The sequence below is a fragment of the Capra hircus genome, chromosome 22, assembly GCF_001704415.2.
Source record: "Capra hircus breed San Clemente chromosome 22, ASM170441v1, whole genome shotgun sequence".
Lineage (NCBI taxonomy): Eukaryota > Metazoa > Chordata > Mammalia > Artiodactyla > Bovidae > Capra > Capra hircus.
In genome coordinates, this window is record NC_030829.1 from 7,694,521 (window position 1) to 7,718,125 (window position 23,605).

Below are 23,605 nucleotides of genomic sequence, written 5' to 3' on the forward strand. Positions count from 1 at the left end.
TTTTATACTTTGTGGGCTCAACATGGATAATTAAAAAAAACAACAACAGGGTTTTAGTAACAAATAAGGACAGGTCACAGGAAAATCAAAATTGGGAAATTTTACCCCAATAATGGCTACAAAATGATAGAATATTAAATGTTAAGAATTTCTGCTGAATAGAACCCATTCTTGATAATGAAAATAGATGATCCAACAACTGATGCACAAATAAAATCTATAGATTCTTACCACCAATGGTATTAGCAGATTGTGATCCTGAACAAGTGTAAAGGCAGAATTAGGGTAAGGGTTATAATCCATGAAGAGGGAAGGAGCAGATTTAAAATGCATGGCAGATGGAAATAAGAAAGCTTTAGTCAGTTTTGAAAATTAAAAATCCTAAAGCAAAAAAAGCACACTTTAACAGAAGCAGAACACTGAGTAGGTTTCACAGCTGGTAACTGAGATCAGACACCAATGGACAAAGCAGATGGAATGAAGGTGTAAAGTGCAGATTTTTCAGCTTTTCTTCTGATAGGCTATAATCTAAATAATTAAATGTTTAAACTTTTATTATTTAAACATTTAGAAACTACAGGTGAGGAACAATTACAGCATCTTCTAGCTGAAGAAAAATTACATGAAAAAGCTACAGATTTTATCTTTCTTAAGACACTGAGGGAAAAAAACTGAACAGTAGCAGGGTGGGTGGAGAGACAAAATTTCTCACAGGCTGTACAATCATTTGTACATAATCAGTCACTACAGACAAGAAAAGACACAATCTTTAAGTAAATAATTAAGTCTGGAAGTCTCTCCATTGGGTCTGCTTTCAATTTATTTTTGGTTAGCCATTAGAACATACCTGCTTTGACTCAAGAATTTTTTTTCCCTAAATGGTGATATAAAATATGGAAAGACCATGCAAACCCTAGTGAATTACTTCACAACACAGTAATATTTCTGTGTAAATGTGTGTAAAGAGACTTGCATCAAATTATATAAAGCTGCAATATCTTTCTTCAAAAGAATTTGAAAGGAAACAGTCATTCAAATAAATATATAAGCAAGCAAATAAAAACCTCACCAGTATGATTTAAAACCTAAGTGATTTTACTGTGGGCAAGTTATCTGATCTTAAAATCTTACTGGGTCTAAAAGCCTATTATTATGTTCTCACACTCTAGGAGAGGACTTGAAGTACTGTGCATAGGGTTTCAATGTCAAAAACCAAATATAAAAAAAATTATTGTATATTCTCGATATGATCAGTAGTTATAATACACTTAAAATGGAGGTCCTTAAGGAATATATTAAAAAATCGTACACAAAGCACTTTGAATCTCTGCCATGAGTTCAGTCTTAGTGTTACTTTAGAAGAAAACTCTGTAAAATATCTCACATGAAACTGAGTTTTATCCTTAAGATACTAGATACAGTCTCGGGTTGCTATCTTTACTTTTCCCTATGCTTTAAATTTCCTTCACCATTATTTTTGTTTCCTGAAGGCCGTAAGACTAACAAGGTATAGAAAAGTGCACAACAGGAGTATAAAATTCAGTTGACATTACATTAAGAAAAACAAAGAGATCACTTATCAGCTAAAATATAGAGCATGTACTTTGTGCTCAGGCAAATACACTAATTTCACCCTCACAACAATCCTGTAAGATTATCCTATTCATTTTACTGGTTATATTAGAAGTACACAGAAATGTAACAACTTTAAATAACCTGGAATAGCCATGACCAACTCTGGGAAGTACGGCTCCAGATACCATGATCTAAATCAATAGTTCTCAGACGTGACTGTAACAGAAGTCACTTAATGATCTTGTTAAAGACTGAATTCAGTACGCCTGTGGTGAATTTCTCAGGTGTGCATTTCCCAGGTGATGCTGATGCTGGTTTGGGCATCATATTTGGAATAGCAAGGCTCTAAACTTCTGTGTTATACTGCTAAAGATTAAGTTACTTTAAACAATTACTCTATTTTTCCTATTTGTAAATAATCCTCAATTTGCAGACCAATTTTACTGGAGCATTTCTGCTTTATTTTAGGACTCTTCTTGAGTGATCCAATCTTTATCCTGCCTGGATTTTTTCACTTTGGAAAGAGGAGAATCTGCTAGGCTGGACTTGTCTAATCATCCTCTGGCACCCTCTAAGCCCAGCTCCTTTCCCTAATTCTAAGATTCAAGAATCAAGTTAAAAAACAGACGAACTGGGCATCTATATCTTGAAATATTATCTAAAGAACAGTAGAAGATAGCTACATTTCTTTCTTTCCAAAATGACCAAGTAATGATATAAAGAAGAACCCCAGAACTACCTCCCTAGAAAAAATCCCTGTTCTAAGAGGTATGTACTAAGGAAAATTTCTTGATAAAGAAGGAAAGAGATCTCTTTTAAATTAATTATGCCATAAGTGAATATATTACTATTCTGGAACACAGAGGAATGGATCATTTATTTTACCTAGAATTCAAAATTGTGCTTTTTAATAATTGCGCTTATGAGAAACTCTGCTTCCAATGAAATTGCAAAAATATAAATCTTAAATTTAACAAGGAATATTAACAAAACTGGTCATTTCAATTTGTTTCCTCTTTATAAATCAGTATATACCTGCCAAAAATGCTGACTGTATTCTAATGGATTTTAGGGAAAGTACAAAGATACTACATATCTGTCCTTGAATAATTAGCTAGATGCAACCAGATTTGATGCTAACATACAGCAATTATTTTGCCCCTAAAAAGCACAATTTTCCACATTTACAGTTTCTGAGTAGACTGTGAAAACCTTAATGCTAAAAGATTTGTGTTATCTCCATGCAAAAGTCTGTATAACAGATGAAGTTTCTCTTTCTAAGTGGCAGGTATCAGTGATGCAGCCCTAATAACACACCAAGGACAAGACAACACCCACTCCAAAAGTTCGAAAACATGCACAACAACTGACCCAAAACATTGAAAAAAAAATACCTTCATTTTTGTCAGGTGATGATGAACCTAAAGTACAGAACAAGAACTCAGTATGTGGCTTGTCTTTTTGGGAATTAGTTTTGTCTTTTTCCACTGGTCAATCTCCTAATACAGTAACATACAAAGAACACGCTTATCCTAACATAGTAGAAACACGAGAGAACTAATAGGTAATACATACGCTGTGACTGAGACACCATCTTTGTTCGACTTCTTCCTCTGGAATCTGTCTTGGCATTTCCCATACTAGCAAGTGGTGCTGAAAGCTTTGCTCTCACCCGGCCTAAAGAATAAAATGATTTATATAATTACAGACATTTTTCTATAATATTTAGTAATGAGGGGAAAAAAAGAATCTCACTATAATTTTCTAATTGGGTGTGCTTCTCAAGTATTGTTAAATTCTGTAACACTGTAAACTTCACTCTAAAGATTAGCATTTTCCCTTGAAATTTTAAAAATATATACTGTTTTTTATGTGTTGCACCATAAACTAACTTTCCTTTAAGGGTAAGAGTAAAGTCAAGCTAAAAGATCTCCATTCTCAGTTTGATATTATTAGTCCAGTAGAGTTATACTTAAGATAATTACCACAGGCATACATTTATTCAGTTTCTATGAAATTTAATTTATTCTCAAATTCAGCCTGTAGTTTAAAATACAAGCTTAAGCTTAGAAACAACAGCCCGGTCTTTTGGACTGAAAACGTACTTCCGAAGGGATTTGCAGAAGATACAATACTAGCTAAAATATCTTTTTATATGCTGTGCTAAACATCAGAGTACTACAGATATACATGGACATGTTTACTATTCTCTTCCCCAAACAGCCAACTTCCATTTATAAAATTATTTGAGGAAACACCAATCACAGAGGAGTCGGCACTTTTCTCTACACATTTCCTTCTCTGCCTCCAATCAGTATTCCCTCCTTCTCTATTACTGTTTCATCCTCCTCCATGAAACCAAGGTGCAAAAATGTTTCTACAGCTCTTGAACCAAAGGAGAGAATGCTTACTTATCAAAGTGCTTAAGTAAACTGTCATTAGAAAAAACAAAAATATATTACTAGTAGGTACTTTGTTCTCGAGCAACAGCCTCAATCACTATCACATTGGAACCCATACCAACATGATCATGGAGAAGAGCTCAGAATCCTTTTCACTTAAAAGGCACAACTTGGAGGGCAATCACAGTCTATGATCTAGCTTGATACGGCAATATTAATTAAGAAAACATATCTAAAGGTAAGGAAAATTTCAAAATTATGAAATTAGTTGAGGGAAGAGAAGAGACTAACTAAGAACAAGGAATAAAATGAAGCAAAATGGGAAGTACAGGTGGTAGACCCTCTCATTCTAGCAACTTCTTCAAGGCCCCCCAAAAAGCTCATGATTCAAGACTTTCACCCTTTTACAGAGTCTGCTTAGAATAGGACATGATGTTCTCCTGACTAAGAAGTAAAATAGAAAGAAAATTATTATTTTTGAAATGCAAAATTTATCCATTATAATAAAGAAGTTAGGATAAATTATTTTGATATTACCATCTAAATTATAGTGACACAGTGCCAGAAACCATTTTTATGAAGTATTCTAAAACTTAAAATATGAAAATTTTTCAAATGTGTCAGAGTAAACATGAGACCATCAAAACGTCAAATCTACCTGGTCGCATTACAAGATGCCACTCGTAAAATGTGGGGAAAAACTGTGGTTCATATCAGAGGCTTAGCTAATACGATAGCCTTTAAGTAGGAGAAATAAAAACACTGAAGTTTTTCCTTTCTCCAAACTGAAAAGTAAGAAATATTTTTAAAAAGGTAAATTGGTTCAGCAAAATAAAGTATTGTATCTAGCAAGGTTTTCGTACTTCCAAATTCAAACCATATGCAATTCCCCAGGCACTGATTCAAAATCAAAGATACATTTAAAAGCTGACAAAATAAATGCATTTAAATGGGATGATATTTAAACTCCAATGATAAAGCAACGGTGCGTGCACTCACAAAGTATAAATGAACTGGCAAAAATTAAAAAACAAAAACACATAAGAAAGGCATTAATGTCACTACAGAAAAAAATGAAACTATGTAACTTTATACTAGGTATTATTAAACATGTGAAGCAATTATGTTTTTTCCAGCATGAGATAATGCAAGATACACAGCAAAACTCCAGGATGAAGGATTAAAAAAAAAAAAAATCTACATGAATAACATAACCAAACACAAAATGTAGAAGCTAGCACAGCTGGCAAATTATAGATCTGCAAAGAAAGTAGCCTATTTTAGTTTTTAATATTTAATTCCTACTAATGAAAATATTAATGTAGAGGTATTTGTGTTACTAACAAAATGTTTAATTCTTACCATCTTCAGATGCTGTTCCTAAATAAGAGAAATAAAACAATAACGTTTCAACAAAGTCTGCCAACGTTGATATTAAGACTTTCCTTGTGCCTCCCACCCAAGACGAAAACAAAAGGGCAAAAGAAAAAAATATCTTCTAGTTTGATAGCCTTAAATTAGCTTTTAAAAGGTTTTGAGATAAAACAAAATTTGAGGTAACCTAAAGACTCACAGCACAAAACAGTTAAAACTAGACAACTGAAAATAGCAAAATTCTGAAATAAACCAGTTTGTCTACTGTATTTCATATTGAAAATTTTAAATGAAGAAAGGTAACAAAACTAATTGCTCAAGAATGATACAACTCTGTCACTGCTCCCTTCGAAACAAACGTTTTAATATATCTTTCCGATGTAAGAATACTTTCTGAGTATTTTCAAAAGGGAGCCCAAGAAAGAACTAGAAAACTAACTGACAAACATGGGATCACATCCAGGACCCAGGCCGTGTTGTTTTCATCAAAGCGTTACCTACGAATCTATCAGCTATTTATTCAAGCTTTTTTGTATTCCCTGATTCATGGGGTCGCAAAGAGTCAGACACGACTGAGCGACTGAACTGAACTGAAGATGTTGTAAAAGCTAGCAAAAAAAATTATCAAGTAAAGAGAATTTCCTGGCAGTCCACTGGTTAGGACTCCACATTTTTACTGCTAAGGTCTGGGGTTCAATCCCTGGTTGGAGAACTGAGATGCCACAAGTTGCACAGCATGGTCAAAAAAAAATCAAGGATGAATATCAGAACTCATTACTATTATAGAGCAATAGCAGGTATTTCTCTCTCTGTGTGTATATAGATTAAAAAAAACACACAGGACTAAACATCAATTAGAGTATCACATTATATAACACAGGTGATTTCTCAAATAGGCTGATGTTTCTGACCCAAACAAGAAAAATTTTGATCTGGAAAGTGAGAGTAATTTGTTTTTTTAAGGATCCAGACTCTCAGTGACAGAAGCGATACCACACTGAAATACAGAAACTATCTCATGGTGGGTTTTCATTCATTTAATAATTCCTTAAATTTATGAAATACATTAAACATAAAGAGATACACAGAGACCAATTATAAATAACACTCATGTACCCAAGCCAAGATTAAATAAATCATCAGAGTGGAAGATAAACCAGTTTCAGAGTTTATGTAATAATTGATAGAAAAACACAGTTTTCCATTTTTCCTAGATCTCACACTGTGACTTACAGATTCATGATCTTCTTACAAGTTCTTACAAAAAAGCTCAAGTTCCTAGATAACACTGGTAATATCTGATGACGTGAAGGAAAAGTATGGATAATAGAGTCTAGTACTAGACAAAAATATCATACAGATAAAAATTATCGTACTGGATCAAGCAACTAAAGATAAACTAAATAATGAAATTTAAAAGGTACAGCTCAAAATAAGATCAATTTTGATAAAATGTTCATCTGAAACACACTCTTAAAAAGACAGCATCTGTACCTAGCATTTCATTTTCATAAACGACCACTGTTATTGTTGTTTAATCACTAAGTTGTATCTGACTTTTTTCTGACCCAGGGAATTTCCCAGGCAAGAATACTGGAACAGGTTGTCATTTCCTTCTCCAGTGGATCTTCCTGACTCAAGGATCGAACCTGAGTCTCACGTGTCTCCTGCATTGGCAACAGATTCTTTACCACTGAGCCACCAGAGGGGACATATGAATCCGTAAAATATGTCATCTGTCTCTCTCTACAGCAGAGTTAGTAAACTAAAGAACCAAATTATGTGACTTATCAGGTTCCTTTCTCTTGAATCTGCTATTGCTGAGAAAGACTTGAGAAATCGAGAATATTCTAAGGGCTCAGGTTGAAAAAAGTTAAGAAAATTGATTTAACTTAACCAAACAGTAATCTAGTATTTGAATAAACTGAGAAACCCAAAATGGATATGTCTAGCCCCAAATTCAATCAGAGAATTATGGAGCCATTTTCACATTAAGACTGCTGCTAAATAAGCAGTCTATTTTCAGAAATTAAGAGAACAAAGATATTACACAGAATCCAAGAACCATAAAATTTTTTAGTAGAATTAGAAAAGGAAGTTCTTACCATCCATCTTGTCAGAAGTATCCTCTTTGATGAAAGAGCAAGCAAAGAACAGAGGAAAACTTGGTATATTAGAAAAAGATTTTATAACCCCTGGAAAACATTATTTTTAAGAAGACAGAATTCATAGTACAAATATGAAGCTTTTTTTTTTCAATTAAAACATACCAGATTAAATAAGATGAATTTCCTTTGTGAGACAAAGATATCAGAAAAAAAAAAAGAACTGAATTGATAATAAGTCTAATTTTTATTTGCCTAGAGAAGTTAGAGAAGCCCATGTTCCAACCTTGGGCGCCTCCACCATCAGACAAACCTGCTTGGGTCTGCTGAGCTTCTCATAATCTGAGTCACTTCGCCTTGCTTGCTTTCTTCCTCTATAGGCTAGAGCACACCCCCAAATTCCACTCTAAATTTAGCTCTTTCGTCATTATCTTCCCTCTACTGCCTTGCTGCTTCCTCACCCCATCCTTTCCTAGTACTTTCGGTCCTGTAAGCCCTGAAGCATGGACAAATCAAACGACTCTAATTTTCTACCACGCTACACTGAGGTGCCCCAACGGAGACAATTATAAAACCACAAAGGCATGCATAAAGGCACTGCTAGAAACTAGGGTAATCATCAGGCTTGGCCTTGAGTGATTGTGCAGAAAATTATTAACATACCAGGCCTGATACTCTTCAGAAGAGCCTAATTACAGGGCTGGCCCTTAGCTGGCCACTGGTAAGTTAGTTCTGGATCCTGACTGTTTCAGTGTTGGGGACAAGGTATCGAACTCCCGTTAAAGGAACTTGCCTGAACTGTTTTCGCAGATAATGTGATTTATGAGGAATACCTGCTCTCTCTTTGGGAGAATAGATGTTGGTAATTGTGGCTGGGTATATGGCAGTGCCTACCTAACCACCCCCCCTTTACCCTCACCCTGGGCTGAATCTTAAGTGAGTCTCTCTGGGCAGAAACATTACGCAAATGTGCTACAGTCACTGCCGGAGGAAGGAGCATGTTTCATACAGCCCATCATTTTGCCTCTGGGAGGGATAACTGAAAGTCTGTGCCTCGACGCCTCCAGAACATCCAGTGGGTTGTTTTCCCTTGCTGATCCTGCTGGGTGTCCTTTTGCTCTAATAAGCCTCAGCCATGAGTACAGCCAAGTCGTGTGAGTTCTTCCAGCAAGTCTCTTAACCGCGTGGGAGGCTGCAGGAAGTCCAGAAGAGCACCCCACCTCTTGTGACCCCTCAACAAGCTGTAGCACACTTCCAGTCGCCTCTCAGACATCCTGCTTTTTATTAGCAGTGTCCTGACTCTATTTCCTCAAACGTGAAAACACAGACGCAACAAACTCCTGATGATGTGGTTCTCAACGCCCAGCTGCCCCAAAGACGTGTGAACTACCTGCTTCTTCCTTTTCTTCCCCCTACCTCAGTGACGCTGATGACCTTTCAACACCCAAGGCTAACTCCCTAGTGCTATACATCCTATTCCTTATGCCTTTCATAAGAATTCTGGCCATAAGTGATTTCCTCTCATTCTTGCATTTTAACTTTTTCTTCTCTACTGATCCTACCAACTTAGTATACAAACATATGTAACTCCCTTAATTTTGAAAAAACAAAAAGTTCATTAACCTTTAACTATGGATAATTGCTACAATGTTTTTTCATCTCTTCTCAACCATTAAGCATAGGAATAATTTATGCAGATTCTCCTTCCAACTTCTTCCTCAATCAAAGAAGTCTGACTTCTGTCACATGATACCACTGAAATAATTTACTTTCTTTTTCATTTAGGCAATCTCACAAACCTAGCCATTGAGAACAAATATTCATAAATTTGGCATAGATATATCAAGGTTTCCTTCATAGAAATTCCTGTCTCCCATTCTATCAAACTTCTCAGGATAAAGTTTTAAAGGGTAAACCTCAAAACACTCATCATATCCCACTGTTAAAGGATTCAGTACTTCAGTGGCGGAAAAACCCAGTGGCAACTGCTTTAAGTAATGTACTGAGTTTAATATTGAAAGATTACAATAAGAACAATCTCTAATCATTTCTGAGCCTAATCTCAAACACAGGTCTCTCCTGAGTTTTCTGCCATTGTATGTAATTCTTTCTCATATACCACTGTGCCTCCATAACAATTCCAGGTTGATGTCTCCGCGACGTCAAACTCAAAATGCATAAAACTCAACAAGCTTTTAGCTGCTCATCCTTTAGCAACCTACTGATAGACTGAGAGACTGTTTCAGTACAGAAGCATATTATCTCTGGATCCATAAATGTTCAGCCATTATAAACAGAATCAAAGGGAAGAAAACAAAGAAAACACAAGTCACATCTGTATAAGAAAGGTCAGAAAGAGGGGAGGAGGGCATCTAGGAAGGAAGAAGAGAGGAAAGGAGGGAGGGAAGGAAGGAAGGAAGACAGTAAGGAAAAGAGAAAAAGACACAGAAATAGAAAGAATGAGAAAATCTATTCTCTAAGCCCTGGAAAGAGCCACAGGCAAGTATCTCATTGTCCCCGAGTGTGAGCCTGGGTCAGGAAAAAAAGAGGACACAGGGCACCTTTCCCTTCTGTAAGAAAGCAAACATGCTCTTCAAACCTTAAGGAACCAAAGAAACAAATTAAGGAATCTCATGGCACTGTTACGACTTTCTTATGAAAAAAACATTGCAGCAAATGGCTTTCAAATTCACATTCAAACATTTCAAATTCAGTATTTTTTTCCTAGTACTAAAAAATAAAAGCTGTTAAATGTTTTTATTGTTAAGACTCACAATGAGTAAATTTTATTATGTTTCCCATTTTTCCCCACTTAAAAAATTAATGTATAATTCATGTACCATAAAAGTCACTTTCATAGTACACAATTCAGTGCTTTTAATATATTCACAAGCCTGCACAACCCTCATAAATATACAATTCCAGAACACCTTCATCACTTCAAAAAGAAATCTTACACCCACTGATGTCACCCTCTATTTTTCCCAACTCCCATCACTTCGCAACAACTAACTTATGTTTCTGTGGATTCACCTATTCTAGGCATTTCATGCAAACGGAATCATAAATATGCGCCAGTATGTACCTAACTTGATAATGCTTTCAAGTTCCATCATCTTAGAGGATGCACTAGTACTCCATTTTTATGTAGTATGATCCTTTTTATGGCTGAGTGATATTCTGTCTCATTGTATGTAATATCTGCTTAACCAGTTACCAGCTGATGAACATTTGAGTTGTTTCCACTTTACGCTATTATGAATAATGTTGCTTGAACATTTATTCATGTATATATTTTAATGAGAACCTATGTTTCATATGTCTTGGGTAAACAGCTGGGAGTGGAACTCTCTGTTTCGCTTTTTGAGAAACTGTCAAGCTGTTCCCAGGGTGGCTCTGCTTACATTCCATGAGCAGTATGTGACGTTTCAATTTCTCCATATCTTCACCAGCCATCCTAGTGAGTATGAAGAGGTGCTTTCTGTTAGGACCAAACTGAAGCCAGGACAGGCTCTAAGGGGCAGGCTAGGCCTGAGGTTTAGTCTCTAGGAAAGCTGAGGCACTGGGAACTCCCGCAGGCAGTGTAGCTGGACCAATCAGAAAAAATCCCCATAGTCCCCCGCCTGTGCCAGACCTGAGCCAATCCGGATAGGGATGCGAGGTTAAAAGTCCTGCGCACGCGTACGGTTTAACCAATCAGCTATGCTGTTACAGGAACAAAGAACCGTCTGTATAAAAGTAGATGTGATTCAGAGCTCAGGGCTCTTGTCGGATTCCACTGTGCTGGATGAGACCCGGGCCCTAACTCGAGCTAGCAATAAACCCCTTTATGCTTTTGCATTGCTGTGGACATCTTATTCTCTCAGTTTTGGGGACTCGGACTCTGGGCATAACATTTGGGGGCTCGTCCGGGATCCCTTTAACTGGGAAGAATAACACTCTCCCGGCAGAAGGGGTTTCCTCACTAGGAGGAGAGATCTCTGAACACCAGTGTTTTCTGGTTAAGTCCAGTGTAAGGCCGAGGCCTGGCATTGTGCTGGGGAGGCAGCTGGCTCTGTTTTCTGGTTAAGCCCAGCGTAAGGCCGAGGCCTGGCATTGTGCTGGGGAGCTGGCTCTGTTTTCTGGTTAAGCCCAGCGTAAGGCTGAGGCCTGGCATTATGCTGGGGAGGCGGCTGGCTCTGTGGACGTCCTGCTGGTAAGATACTGTCAAGGGGAGAAAAAGGTTAAAGAAAGGGGGCCCGGGAAGACCTAGTCCTGTGCTTCTGGCCGATGTGCACTTGTTGTGTCTGTTGCGTCTGTGTGAGAGCCGGCACTGTCTCTGCTCTTTGTGTGCTCATTTGGTCTCCTGTGTTTTTCTCTGTAATCATGGGACAAACAACTTCTACTCCTTTGTCTCTTAGGACTGACCACTTCTCTGATTTTAAGTCTAGAGCACAGAATCTATCGGTGCTGGTGAAGAAGAACAAATTAATAACTTTTTGCAGCGCACAATGGCCGACCTTCCATGTAGGCTGGCCCTCAGAAAGCACCTTTGACTTGGGAACTGTACACCAAGTCCAAGATATCATCTTCCGACTGCGGATCGGACACCCTGACCAAGCCCTCCCCCCCCCCACCTCCTTGGGTAAAACCTTTTTTGCCTCAACAGGGATTTTCAACCCCTCAGGTGTTGGCGACACACGTAAGAAAGAACCCAAAGAATCTCAAGGAGCCTGAACCAACGGCGCCGCTATATACCCCATCTTGCAGGGGAAATTGTTAGGGGAAGCACACTGATTGAAACCGCCCCACCCTGGCCAGGCACCATAGTAACCATTTGCATGAGTTGTTTTATGACAGGAGATCCTGATAAAAAATACGGAACTAATAAGCCTCCACCAACCGGAAGAGTTCGGGAAAGGTTTAAAGGAGACACTGCCTGTACATTGTGAGCCACGCGGCAGAGCAGTTCTCCTGGGTTTCCTTACGCTGCTGCTCTCCACCCGGGTGCCCTTTCCCAATAAAATCTCTTGCTTTGTCAGCACGTATGTCTCCTCGGACAATTCATTTCCGAGTGTTAGGCAAGAGCCCAGTTTAGGGCCCTGGAAGGGGTCCCCTCTTCCTGCAACAAATGGTGACTGGTGGGATTCTTCTTCACCGAGACTGACATCCTGACCACTCAGGGTACTCAGGGGCCAGCTTGCCTGCCAATGGACCAGACCCAGTGGCCACAACTGGGACCCTTTTGTCCCTGGTCTCCTCCTGACGTGGACAACTGGCTAGAGTGCCCCGACCGGTAAGGAACAAGAGACTTTATTGATCTCTCTCCCCTTCCCTCTCTGTCTCCTCTCCTTAACCCTTCCTATCCTTCCCTGTTTTTCTAGTCCCCTGGTCCTGGATGCAGAAATCTGGTCAAAGGGCCCTCAGCCTGAGCTGAGGATTGGAGACTGATCACCTCCTCTTGGCAGAGAACTCGAATTCTGGTTCTGATTTCTGGTAGGGCCGAGTTCCAGTCCTTCCTCCCTGGAAGCCCAGGGAAAAGTCCCATAATGCCTCGGTACCTGTAGGTGGCAGGAGACATCTGTAAGGCCACCCCTTTTGCCCCCTCTCCCGCCTCCTCCCCCTTCTTCTTTCAACCTGGCTTCCTTTCCTCCCTTAAAATCTTTGATGTTACGGAAAGGCTTGGTGGGCTACAGTCCACAGGTCGCAAACAGTCTGATATGACTGAGCGACTTCACTTTCACTTTGATGAGGACTGCCGGGTTTATATGTGTGTTTTAACTCTGTGATCTGTGTAGTGATTTTTGATGGCCATTTTGCTTTGTCTGGCCACCATGTGGTTTAGACCTGCCGCCATTTGTTAGAACTTGGTTTTCTTTCCCTGTGCCTTGAGACCAGGGCTCTTAAGAACACTTAGTTAGACTATCTCTAACTCCTGACACTGAGGAAAAAAAAAAGACTTAAAGCTAGATCTTGCACTGTGTCTGTCTAAATATGTCTTGGTATGTCTCTGTCTCTGGGTAATATTTTTGAGGTTAATTTGTATATGAGATCTATTTATCTGGCTTAAAAAAGGTAAGCGCTTACAAATCAAGTAATTCTAAATTAAACAATAAATTCCAGGTTCATGTGAACTGGAAAATATTCAATGTTAAATACCTGATATTAATGTTTGTTTGTTGACCTATCTAATATAGACATGTCTTAGAGTAATTAACGTTAAAAAAAATTTTCATTGTACCTAGGTTTAATATAAGTTAAATATTATATGTTACAAGTTTGTCAACAAGAAAATTACCTCAAGTAAAAAACTTCAAAAAAAATGTAAATGAGATATGAGCTTTTAGATAAACTCTATTAAGAATAATTATGCTTTAGGAATGTCTGTCTGAAATAGTCTGTCCCAATTGGGGTAACTTGAATTGGGTTGCGCTAAACTAAGTGATGGAAGTTCACTGACTAGCTAGCTCATTTCCAAATAGAGTAAGATTTTAAAACATTTATTACTGAACATTAGTTTCCTCTTACAAAGAAGCTAAAGAAATTTGGGACTGTTAATAACTAAAAATAAGCTGGCGCAAAAACTCGAATTTGGCTTTTCTCTCTGTTAAAAGGACACACTTTCTTCAGATGTTAAACTGCATTTGATAATAGATTTAAGTTTATTTGCCTCTTAAGTGGTCTGTTCTGTATTTGCCTCTGAAATCCCATATTGTTACTTTGGCTGAGTGAATAGCTATTGTTTCACAGTGACCTATAGTCCCATCTGACTGAGTGCTTGAAACCTTTCTGATATTTGTTGACAAAACTTCCTAAATCATTCTATGAAGCACTTTTGGCTTCTAGCTAACTTTGGGGTGCTTCAGAGGGCCCCTGAAGCATCCCAAAGAGAGATATTAAACTGTGTTTATTTGGTTGGTTAAATTTCATAAAAAAGATTATCAAATGAGTAATAAATCTGCTCATATTATAATGTAGGGTAAAATTACTAATACAGATATCCTAAAAATTATATGGAGTTTTTAATATTCTGATATGTCCTGGTATTTTAATGGAAAACCTGATGACTTCACAAAAGTTAGCAAAAGGACTGAATAAACCAGTGAATATGCTTATAACTTTTATAGTTTCTATCTGAAAAATTATGGGGCTAAATCTTATGTTTTCAGGGAGTAGGGGAAATCTTCCTCTCAAACTAATTATGACAATACTTTGGTAAAATTAAACATTATAAACAAAACAATTATATTTTCTATCTGACTCCTCCAAAAATTGGAAGTTCTTAGGTTTCCAGTAAGTTTATCAAGTGAGTTAGGAAGGTTATCTCACGGATACAAAAATCTCAAGAAATTTTTGAGACCTTAAAAAGGGAAGAATTCACCTAGATTTGTTAGGCAAAATCTGTGATAAGCCTTTGGTGTGAGATTCCCAACCCTGTTTTATTTTAAAAGTTCAGTCTGAGACTCTATAAATATTTCAGCAAAATAAAAAGCCTATGATCAATTATGATTATAAAAATCATCAGACCAAAATCAGTGAGAACAGACCTATTTTGCAAACAAACTAGCCTTAATTTGGTTATATTTAATAAAAATAAGGGTAACTTTAAGGAAAAAAAGGTATTTCGAAATGTTAAATCCCAGTTTGTTAATGGAGGTCTGCATCTAGAAGGACTCATCTCTTAGACAGTTCTTTGCTGTTATGTGACGTTAATGTAAAATTTAATTGAATTCTTGAAGAACACCCTAAGTTTGTTTCTGAAGCTTATCTCAGTAATCTATCTTTGGATGAAGGTCAGATGCCTCATGACCTGCAACCAGGACTGGAAAAAGACATAATTTAAGGGGCTGTCTCCAACATGGATGGAAGGACTTTTTTATCAGGCGAAACTACACTACACCAGGATGAGAAGACGACGACATCAGAGGGAGACAGCTTCCCCGAGATGCGGGACCCGATTCATATGATCACTTATGTTTTCTTGACTTCTTAGACCTTTGCATGTAAGTCAAATGCTTTTTTTATCATAGGCCTGATCCTATGCTAGTTTTAAAAATCAATCCAATTGTTGGGTTTGTGGCCAATAACATGTGTCTAGTTCTTGGTTACCTTGGTAAATTTCTCTATTACCAGACTCTAACTGGTTGGCCCTAAGAAAATTTACTTAAAAAATTAAACCATACTAAAGATAATCAGTCTAGTGACACTAGAAAACTGGGCTATGTGCCTTATAGATGGTGCCAATATATAATTTCCCTGGAAGATAAAGATTCTACAGGGCAGACTAAATCAGATAACCTGAAGGTATACTGGGCTACATCTAATGGAAGTTCTTAACATGAGTCTTACTTGTGACTTTACTAATACTGCTGGCTATGTTATTTGTATTTCACCTGTTTTACAAAATTGCTGTTTCTTACACTGTATGTGTGTGAGGCCTCTAATAGAATAATATATAGTCCCATATAAGATCAATGATGGTAACAGTGTAACTCTAGATATGGCAAGAAGCAACAAGAGGAAATATTTTCCTGGACCAAAAAGCTAGAAAGACAGGTGGTCCAGAGAATTTTAGATACTGTTTTATGGCCTAGTCCAGTAACAGCACATTGAGTGGCCTGTTTACCTGAGAATGGACACTCTCAGCACCATGGGATAAAACGGTCATGAAGTGGCCCCCTCATAATCATGGTCAAGTTTATGAGCAAAAAGGGGCTCTGCCAACTGAAGACTGACACTCGCCATCTGCATCTACAAAGATTAAATCATGGCCGCTGCAACTGCTGACTTTCAACGCCCCTGAAAGGAGTTCAGAGTAAAAATAAAAAATGAGGCACTCTGTGCTCTGGGAAAAACTGGCAAAACAGGCCATCAGATAGATCTTTTCAGGAAAAGATTTTATGAGTCCCAATTCTTGCATCTTCTCATATCTAGAAAAACACTGACATCATTAACAGTAAAATCTGCTTTGGCTATTAAAAAAACAGTTTATAATTAAAAGTCAAAATAGAGTAGCTACGGTTTAGATATCCTGGAAAATAACTAGGTGATGCTATGGGTGTACTTTCAGATTACAGCTTGTATTGCTCCAAGCTGGGGCAGTCCTATGCCCCATTTTGACAGAAAGTTATCATAGTCATTGTTGCCTAGTTCCCTAAAATTAAAACAGAGCGGGACTCTGTGGGGCTCTGGAGTACAAGATCTGCTCTGTGTTCTCCATTTCTTATCTGTAGGATATAGATTTTGTTCAGCCTCCTTGGCCTTCCCTGAATTCCAAAGCATAGATTCAAATAATTGCTAATCAGGGAAGGGAGGGGATACAAAAACAGAAACTATCAAAGGTTGGTACAGCCTCCAGACAGAGTCCTGGTTCCTACTCAAAGAAATATGCATAACAATGTCTTTGAGCCCCCACCCAGGTGGAAGATGGTAACTTCAGACTGAACACAAGATTCTTGGAGCACTGCTCTGTTGCCTCACCACCAACCAATCAGAAGGGGTCACAAACCCTGTAACCCTCACCCCAAATGTTGCCTTCTGTTTCCGGGGACCAGAGATGACCATCCTGTTAGGTCTCTTGTTTGGCCCTTGTCTATTTCATCTCTGAGAGGGGCCAACTAAACTGCTGCAACTATAAGGGTAAAAGCTGGTTTCAGATGTGAAAAACCCCAACTTAGATCAGGTAGAGAGACTTCTGCTCTGCTAGGCAGGCCTACACCCATGCACAGCAGGAAGAAGTTACAGAAGAAAGAGACCTCCGCCCCAATTCCCAAAAAGTATCTGAGTATGAAGTCCCTCAGGGGGCCTATGTGCTGTGTTAGGGGAAAAACGTTGTTTTTATGTGAATCACTCAGGGGTAATCAGGGAGTCCCTGGCCAAGATAAAAAAAGGGCTAAATCAAAAAAAGAAAAAAAATGTCTCAAAATTAATTTGAGTCCTGGTTCCAACAGTCCCTGTGGTTAACAATGCTAATTTCCACCCTGGTGGGCCCTCTAATAGTGCTACTATTAATACTTACTTTTGGTCCATGCATAATAACTAAGCTTGTTGCCTTTGTAAAAGACCGTGTCAATACCGTCCAACTGATGGTACTGAGGCAACAGTATCAGGCCCTGCCCCCAAATAAAGAGTAAGATTCCTCTATGTAGCTGAAGACAGGGGGGAATGTTAGGACCAAACTGAAGCCAGGATAGGCTCTAAGGGGCAGGCTAGGCCTGAGGTTTAGTCTCTAGGAAAGCTGAGGCACTGGGAACTCCCGCAGGCAGTGTAGCTCGACCAATCAGAAAAAATCCCCATAGCCCCCCGCCCACGCCAGACCTGAGCCAATCCGGATAGGGATGAGAGGTTAAAAGTCCCACGCACGCGTATGGTTTAACCAATCAGCTATGCTGTTACAGGAACAAAGAACCGTCTGTATAAAAGTAGATGTGATTCAGAGCTCGGGGCTCTTGATGGATTCCACTGTGCTGGATGAGACCTGGGCCCTAACTCGAGCTAGCAATAAACCCCTTTATGCTTCTGCATTGCTGTGGACATCTTATTCTCTCAGTTTTGGGGACTCGGACTCTGGGCATAACACTTTCGAATTTCATTTCCCTAATGTCTAAAGATATTGAGCATCTTTTTATGTGCTTTCATTGGTAATTTGTATATTGTCTTTAGAGAAATGCGTATTCAAATCCTTTGCCTATTTTTTAAACAGAATTGTCTTTTTGTTACTGAGTTATAAAAATTCTTTATATATTTGAGATCTAAGTCCTTAATCAGATACATGATTTGCACATTTTCTCTATTTTGTGGGTTGTTTCTTCACTTTCTTGATGGTGCCCTTTGAAACAAAATTTTTAATTTTGATGAAGTCCAAGCTTTATCCAGCTTCTCTTCAGTTTTGTGTGTCTGGTAAAGTATCTAAGAAAACATCACATTATTCAAGATAATGAAGATTTATACACGTGTTTCCTTCTAAGAGCTTTATAGCTGTAGCTCTTACATTTGGGTCTTTAATCTATTTTGAGTTAGTATTTTGGATATAGTATGAGGTAGAGGTCAAAATTCATTTCTTGGCATGTGGCTATCCTGTTGTTCCAGCACCATTTGTTGAAAAGAATTCTTCTCTACGGCATGGTCTTGGCACCCTTGTTGAAAATCAACTGATCATAGATACATGGGTTTATTTCTGGACTCTCAATTCTTTGCATTGGTGTATATGTCTACCTTTATGCCAGTACCACACAGACTAGATTACTGCAGCTTTGAAGTAAGTTCTGAAATCGGAAAGTGTGAGTATACCAAGTCTGCTCTTTTTTTCCCAAGATCATTTCATCTATTCTGGATCCTCTGCATTTTCATATGAATTTTAGGAGCAGTTTGTCAATTTCTGTAAAAAGGTAGCTGGACTTTTGGGAGGGATTACATTGAATCTGTAATTCAATTTCCTATCTTAACAATGAATGTCTTTCCATTTATTTAGATCTTTAAATCCTCTTAACAGTGTGTTGTAGTTTTCAGTGCACAAATGTGAAAGAAAACATATAGATGGCCCTGATTCCTGGCAGAGCTCCTAAATCCCTTGTAATTTCTTATGTGGTAGGATGGAGTACCTTTTGTTCTAGTATTTGCTGGTGACCTGCTACCTGACAGAGCTCCTAAACTCCTTGGAATTTCCTGGGTGACAGGAGTGTCTTCTGTTCTAATGAGGCATTTCCTAGTGGGCTCCTGGATAGCTTCAGGATGCGGGAGGGTACCAGAAAGATGAAACCATGGTTTGAAGCTTAGAATTTTCAGCCCCATCCTCCATCCTCTGGGAAGGGCGTGGAGTTGGAGACCAAGTAAATGCTCAGCTATGACTGTGTGATGAAGCCTCCATAGAAGTGCCAACAGCACGAGATTCAGAGGTTCTGGCTGATCTAACACACCCATATGCTGGGAGAGCGGCACACCGCAGCTCCACAGGGAAAGCAGCTCTGGGCTTCAGACTTTTCCAGACCTCGTCCCCTGTATCTCTTCATCCGACTGCTCATTCACATCCTTTAATTCCCTTTGTAAAGGAGGGGGGGCAAGGGCACCTCGGACTTACAGCCAGTTGGTCAGAAGCACAGGTAACAACCTGGACTTGCAGTTGATGTCTGAAGGGTGTGTGAGTCGGGGCGGGAGCCTTTAACCTGTGAGGTCTGTGTTAATATATATTATGTTCCAACTGAACTGCACAAGGATACCCAGCTGTTGTCTGAGAATTGCTGGTGTGAAATCCCACACATTGGTGTCAGCAGTATGAGAGCAAAGGAGAAACAGAGGAGTGGTTATTCCTAGAGAAGTCTTACACTTCTGTTATACAGATTCCTAAGAATTTTTTCTTTTTGAGGTTATTGTCATTGGAAATGCTTTCTTACTTTATTTTCAGATTGTTCACTGCTAGCATTTAGAAATCCAGCTGATTTTTGCATATTGATCTTACCTTCTATAACTTTTGCTAAACTCATTAAAAATCTCAAATAGTTTTTTGTGAATTTCTTAGATTTTCTATATATAAGATTACGTTTTCTATATGTAAGATCAAGTTTTACTTCTTTTCCAGTCTCGATATTTTTTATTTGTTTTTCTAGCCTAACTGACCAGGCTAGAATTTCCATGGCAATGCTCTTAGGAAGGGCAAGAGTGGACATCCCTATCTTATTGTTGATTTTCGGGGAAGCATCCAGTCTTTCATCATGTCATATATGATAGCTGTGGATTTTTCACAGATATCTTTATCAGGCTCAGAAAGTTTCCTTCTATCCCAGTTTGTTGAGTATTTTTATCATGAAAGAGTGACAGAATTTGTCAACGCCTTTTCTGCATCTAGTGATCATGTGATTTTTGTCCTTTGTTCTACTACAAGGTATATTATATTGACTGGTTTTCATATACTGAAATAATAATGCGTTTCTAGCAAGGTAATGTTTCAAATACAGAAAAGTTTTATGAAAATTAAAAGCAGTGATCAACCCACTGTTGACATCTTTGTCAACATTTTTGTCCAGTCCTATAAATAAAAATGTTCATAAGTATTATTCATAATAACAACAAAAAAAGGAAACAACCAAGATGGCCACCAACAGAAAACTAAATTTTGATATATTCATACAATAGAACATTATATATAGAAATATAAAGGAACTTTAGCTACAAGCAATGATATAGATGAATCGTACAAAAAAAACGCATTTGCCCGGCCCTTCATATGTATAATTTCATACAAAATGATGAAATTATCATACATTTTTTGGTAGGCTATATCACTTGATCTTTATTAAAAACATGACTGGTCAGTGGCTGCATGGCATATATAAGGGTATACCATAACTTAAACATTTCCTCTTGTAACATATCAAACTTGAATCTAATACATTATTAAAAACATAATAAACGTTCTTTTTATTTCTTGGCATAGTTTTCTAAAAACATCAAAACATTGAACATTTAAAAAAGTTTCATGGGTATCATGAAAATGCCACTCAGATAAAAGTGCTCCATGATTATTTCACATCTGTACTTTTAACTGCATTCTTTATGACCAGCAGTCACTAACTTTAACTTTCTTGTTTTATATATAGGTCATTTTGCATCTGTTTGGTTACAACTCATGTTCAATATTTGTTCTGGTGTTTTGGTGGCAATTCTGAAATATGCTTTTCTTGACATATATAAAATTTTTTTCTATAAAAATAAGCTCACCTGTTTTCCCGAGATGTATAAAACTTGGGAGACATTTTACATTTTTGCAGTACCTGGCTAAACCTTTTTCCCTTTCGGTTTTCAGCCACTTGTTACATTTTTACACTTAGATTTTGATCTGAGGGACTTTTCCCTCATGGTTTTTTGGCTTTTATACTTAGAAATGTCTTCTCCAACCTGAGATTAGATGAATACTCAACTATTATGTTTTCATCAAGTTGCTTTGTATTTTTGTTCAACTTTTTAGTCACCTGGAATAAACTGTTATAGTGTAAAACATGATTCTAACTTAATTTTGTACCAGACTGCAAGCCATGTGTCTAACACCATTTTACGAATAATCTATGCTTTCCTCACTGGATGCAGCTCTGCCACCTTTACCATGTACCACACACCCCCCCAGAATCTCTGCACTTCCTATGGACTGCCAATGGTTTGCCTGCCTGGTGTTCTATCACTATTACTCAAGAGAAAGAAAAGTGAAGCACAAAAGTAAGACAAATAATACGGCCAACCAACCAGAAACTTTTAAGGCAGATTGATATAAAAAACAAACTCTGAATGGCTTTGGGGATGTATGTTTAAGTTTTGATTATGATTAAGCTTTGCAGTTTTCCCAGATTCCCAAAAGCCTTTGCCTTCTTGGGAAGGGAACAGAGATAGGAGAAGGGGAATGGAGAAGCTGGGCGTAAGACCAGACTTCCTCAGTAACCAGCAGCTGGCTGCGGCAGTAGTGCAGAACTGTGGAAATAACTCTACAGGCAAATCAAGAGCTGTTCCTTTGATCAAGATGATTAGGAAGAGGAGAAATAAGGCATCTTAGATATCTCAGAACTACATTCCAAGGACAGAATCATATAAAATGTACGGACTATTCATAATTAGAAAGAATGAAATAGAGATGATAAAGCTTTCACCACGATCAGTTACTGAAATTAATGATGGGTCCCTAGTGTCCTGAGACCAGGGAGAAGATGCAGCACGATTTCCTGTAGTGAGCTGTCTTACCTAGTGATGCATAGGAGCCTGGGTTCAGGGCCCCTGCGCCTAACCGCCCACTTCGCACAGCCTGACCGGCAGCATGGTGTGCCTTGGCGCCGGCGGCAGCATTCACATCGATGTCGCTTCGTGAACGCTGCAGGCTTCCAGGAAGAGAACTGGCTTTGCTGCTGCCTGCTGATACTATGAAAAACAAAGGAAAGGTAACCTCTATTATTTTCATCATTGCAAAGGGCATAAAAATTATACAAACTTGAAATCACCACAAGATATTGAATGATGATCCAAAAAGGAAATAGTGGCCAAATGGATACTAGAAAAGTATTCTTTCTAGAAAAGAATAGATTCTACAAAAGTACTTTAAAATCAGGATGCCTCAGTTTCAATGTTGCTGCAAGTAAATCTTCTTGGACAATTTTTTCTCAATATTTCTCTGCCTCATTTCCCCCTTTCAAAAAAATGGGAAAAAATAACTATACTTTGTAAAACTTCATAGGATTGTTTTGTAAATGAAAGGATGATATTTACAACTGATTCATGAAACTGAAGTGCTACACAAGATAAATAGATGACAGCAAGGCTACTGTTTGACTATAAAAATAATGCAAGTAGAACCAGTCCAGGGATAAGATAATTCAGAAAATAATTCAGGTTCTGCCACTCTCAGGCAATGCAAATTAAGTCATTAAATTTCTGGTGTTTAACGGCTGAGATGCTGAAACAAGTCACCTCAGTTCAAAAATGGACCCGAATAAATATTAAAACATAAAAAATAAAATAAAAATAAATTTCTCGTGTTTAGTTTTTCAGTTTTAATAAGGAGTTCTTTAAACTCTGAGTTATGACCCATTAATAAAGCTGTGAAATTAACTGAGTGGGTCAGGATGGCACTTTAAAGAAATGAAACAAAACAGAAAAACAGAGTGTGTCACAAGTAAAGGTAAGTAGACTTCCTGGAACTTCAGATTACACTATACAGATATATTGACATATAATACACCACATGTTACATGTATGTTGTAGGTATATAATTACATATAATACATTGTAGGTAGTACATGTATATGGTATACAAACACAGGTTGTGAAGTGTATATGTGTGGCATTTACAATGTAAAATGATTTTCTCCTTGTTGGTCACATGAAAACAGTTTAAAAGCTATTGTTTTTAACTGTTTAGCTTTTAAACAGTTCTAATGTGCTTCAAAAACTTTTAAGGAAAACTTTATAAATGTTTTAAACTTTTAAATTCTTGATGACACTCTGAGTGAGAAAAGCTTTTTACAGAGTAACTTTTATTTATAAAGTCACTTTTACTTTATTAAGTTAAATATGCTATGACTCTTAAAAAGGCAATTTACCTCTTCCAGCCACAGCAGATGGGTTTGCTGTAGACCATTTTGCAGAAAAAGGGCGACTGCAAGGTAAAAAGAAATACTTTTAATAATTTATCACTCC

General features: G+C 37.8%; 1 protein-coding gene across 23 annotated transcripts in view; it reads right to left on the minus strand.

Annotated features, from left to right (window-relative positions):
• CLASP2 (cytoplasmic linker associated protein 2) overlaps positions 1–23,605 on the minus strand; it is a 180,343-nt gene that overhangs the window by 58,042 nt on the left and 98,696 nt on the right. For 12 of the 23 annotated variants that reach the window (XM_018067146.1, XM_018067135.1, XM_018067139.1 and 9 more), the window contains 6 exons: positions 23,509–23,564; positions 22,157–22,330; positions 7,457–7,480; positions 5,340–5,357; positions 3,151–3,252; positions 2,970–2,996 (listed from right to left, as the gene is read on the minus strand). In XM_018067146.1, the coding sequence (XP_017922635.1) occupies positions 2,970–2,996; positions 3,151–3,252; positions 5,340–5,357; positions 7,457–7,480; positions 22,157–22,330; positions 23,509–23,564 (401 nt within the window). The remainder of the gene's footprint in view (positions 1–2,969; positions 2,997–3,150; positions 3,253–5,339; positions 5,358–7,456; positions 7,481–22,156; positions 22,331–23,508; positions 23,565–23,605) is intronic. The other 11 variants (XM_018067148.1, XM_018067145.1, XM_018067144.1 and 8 more) reach the window with 2 other exon arrangements.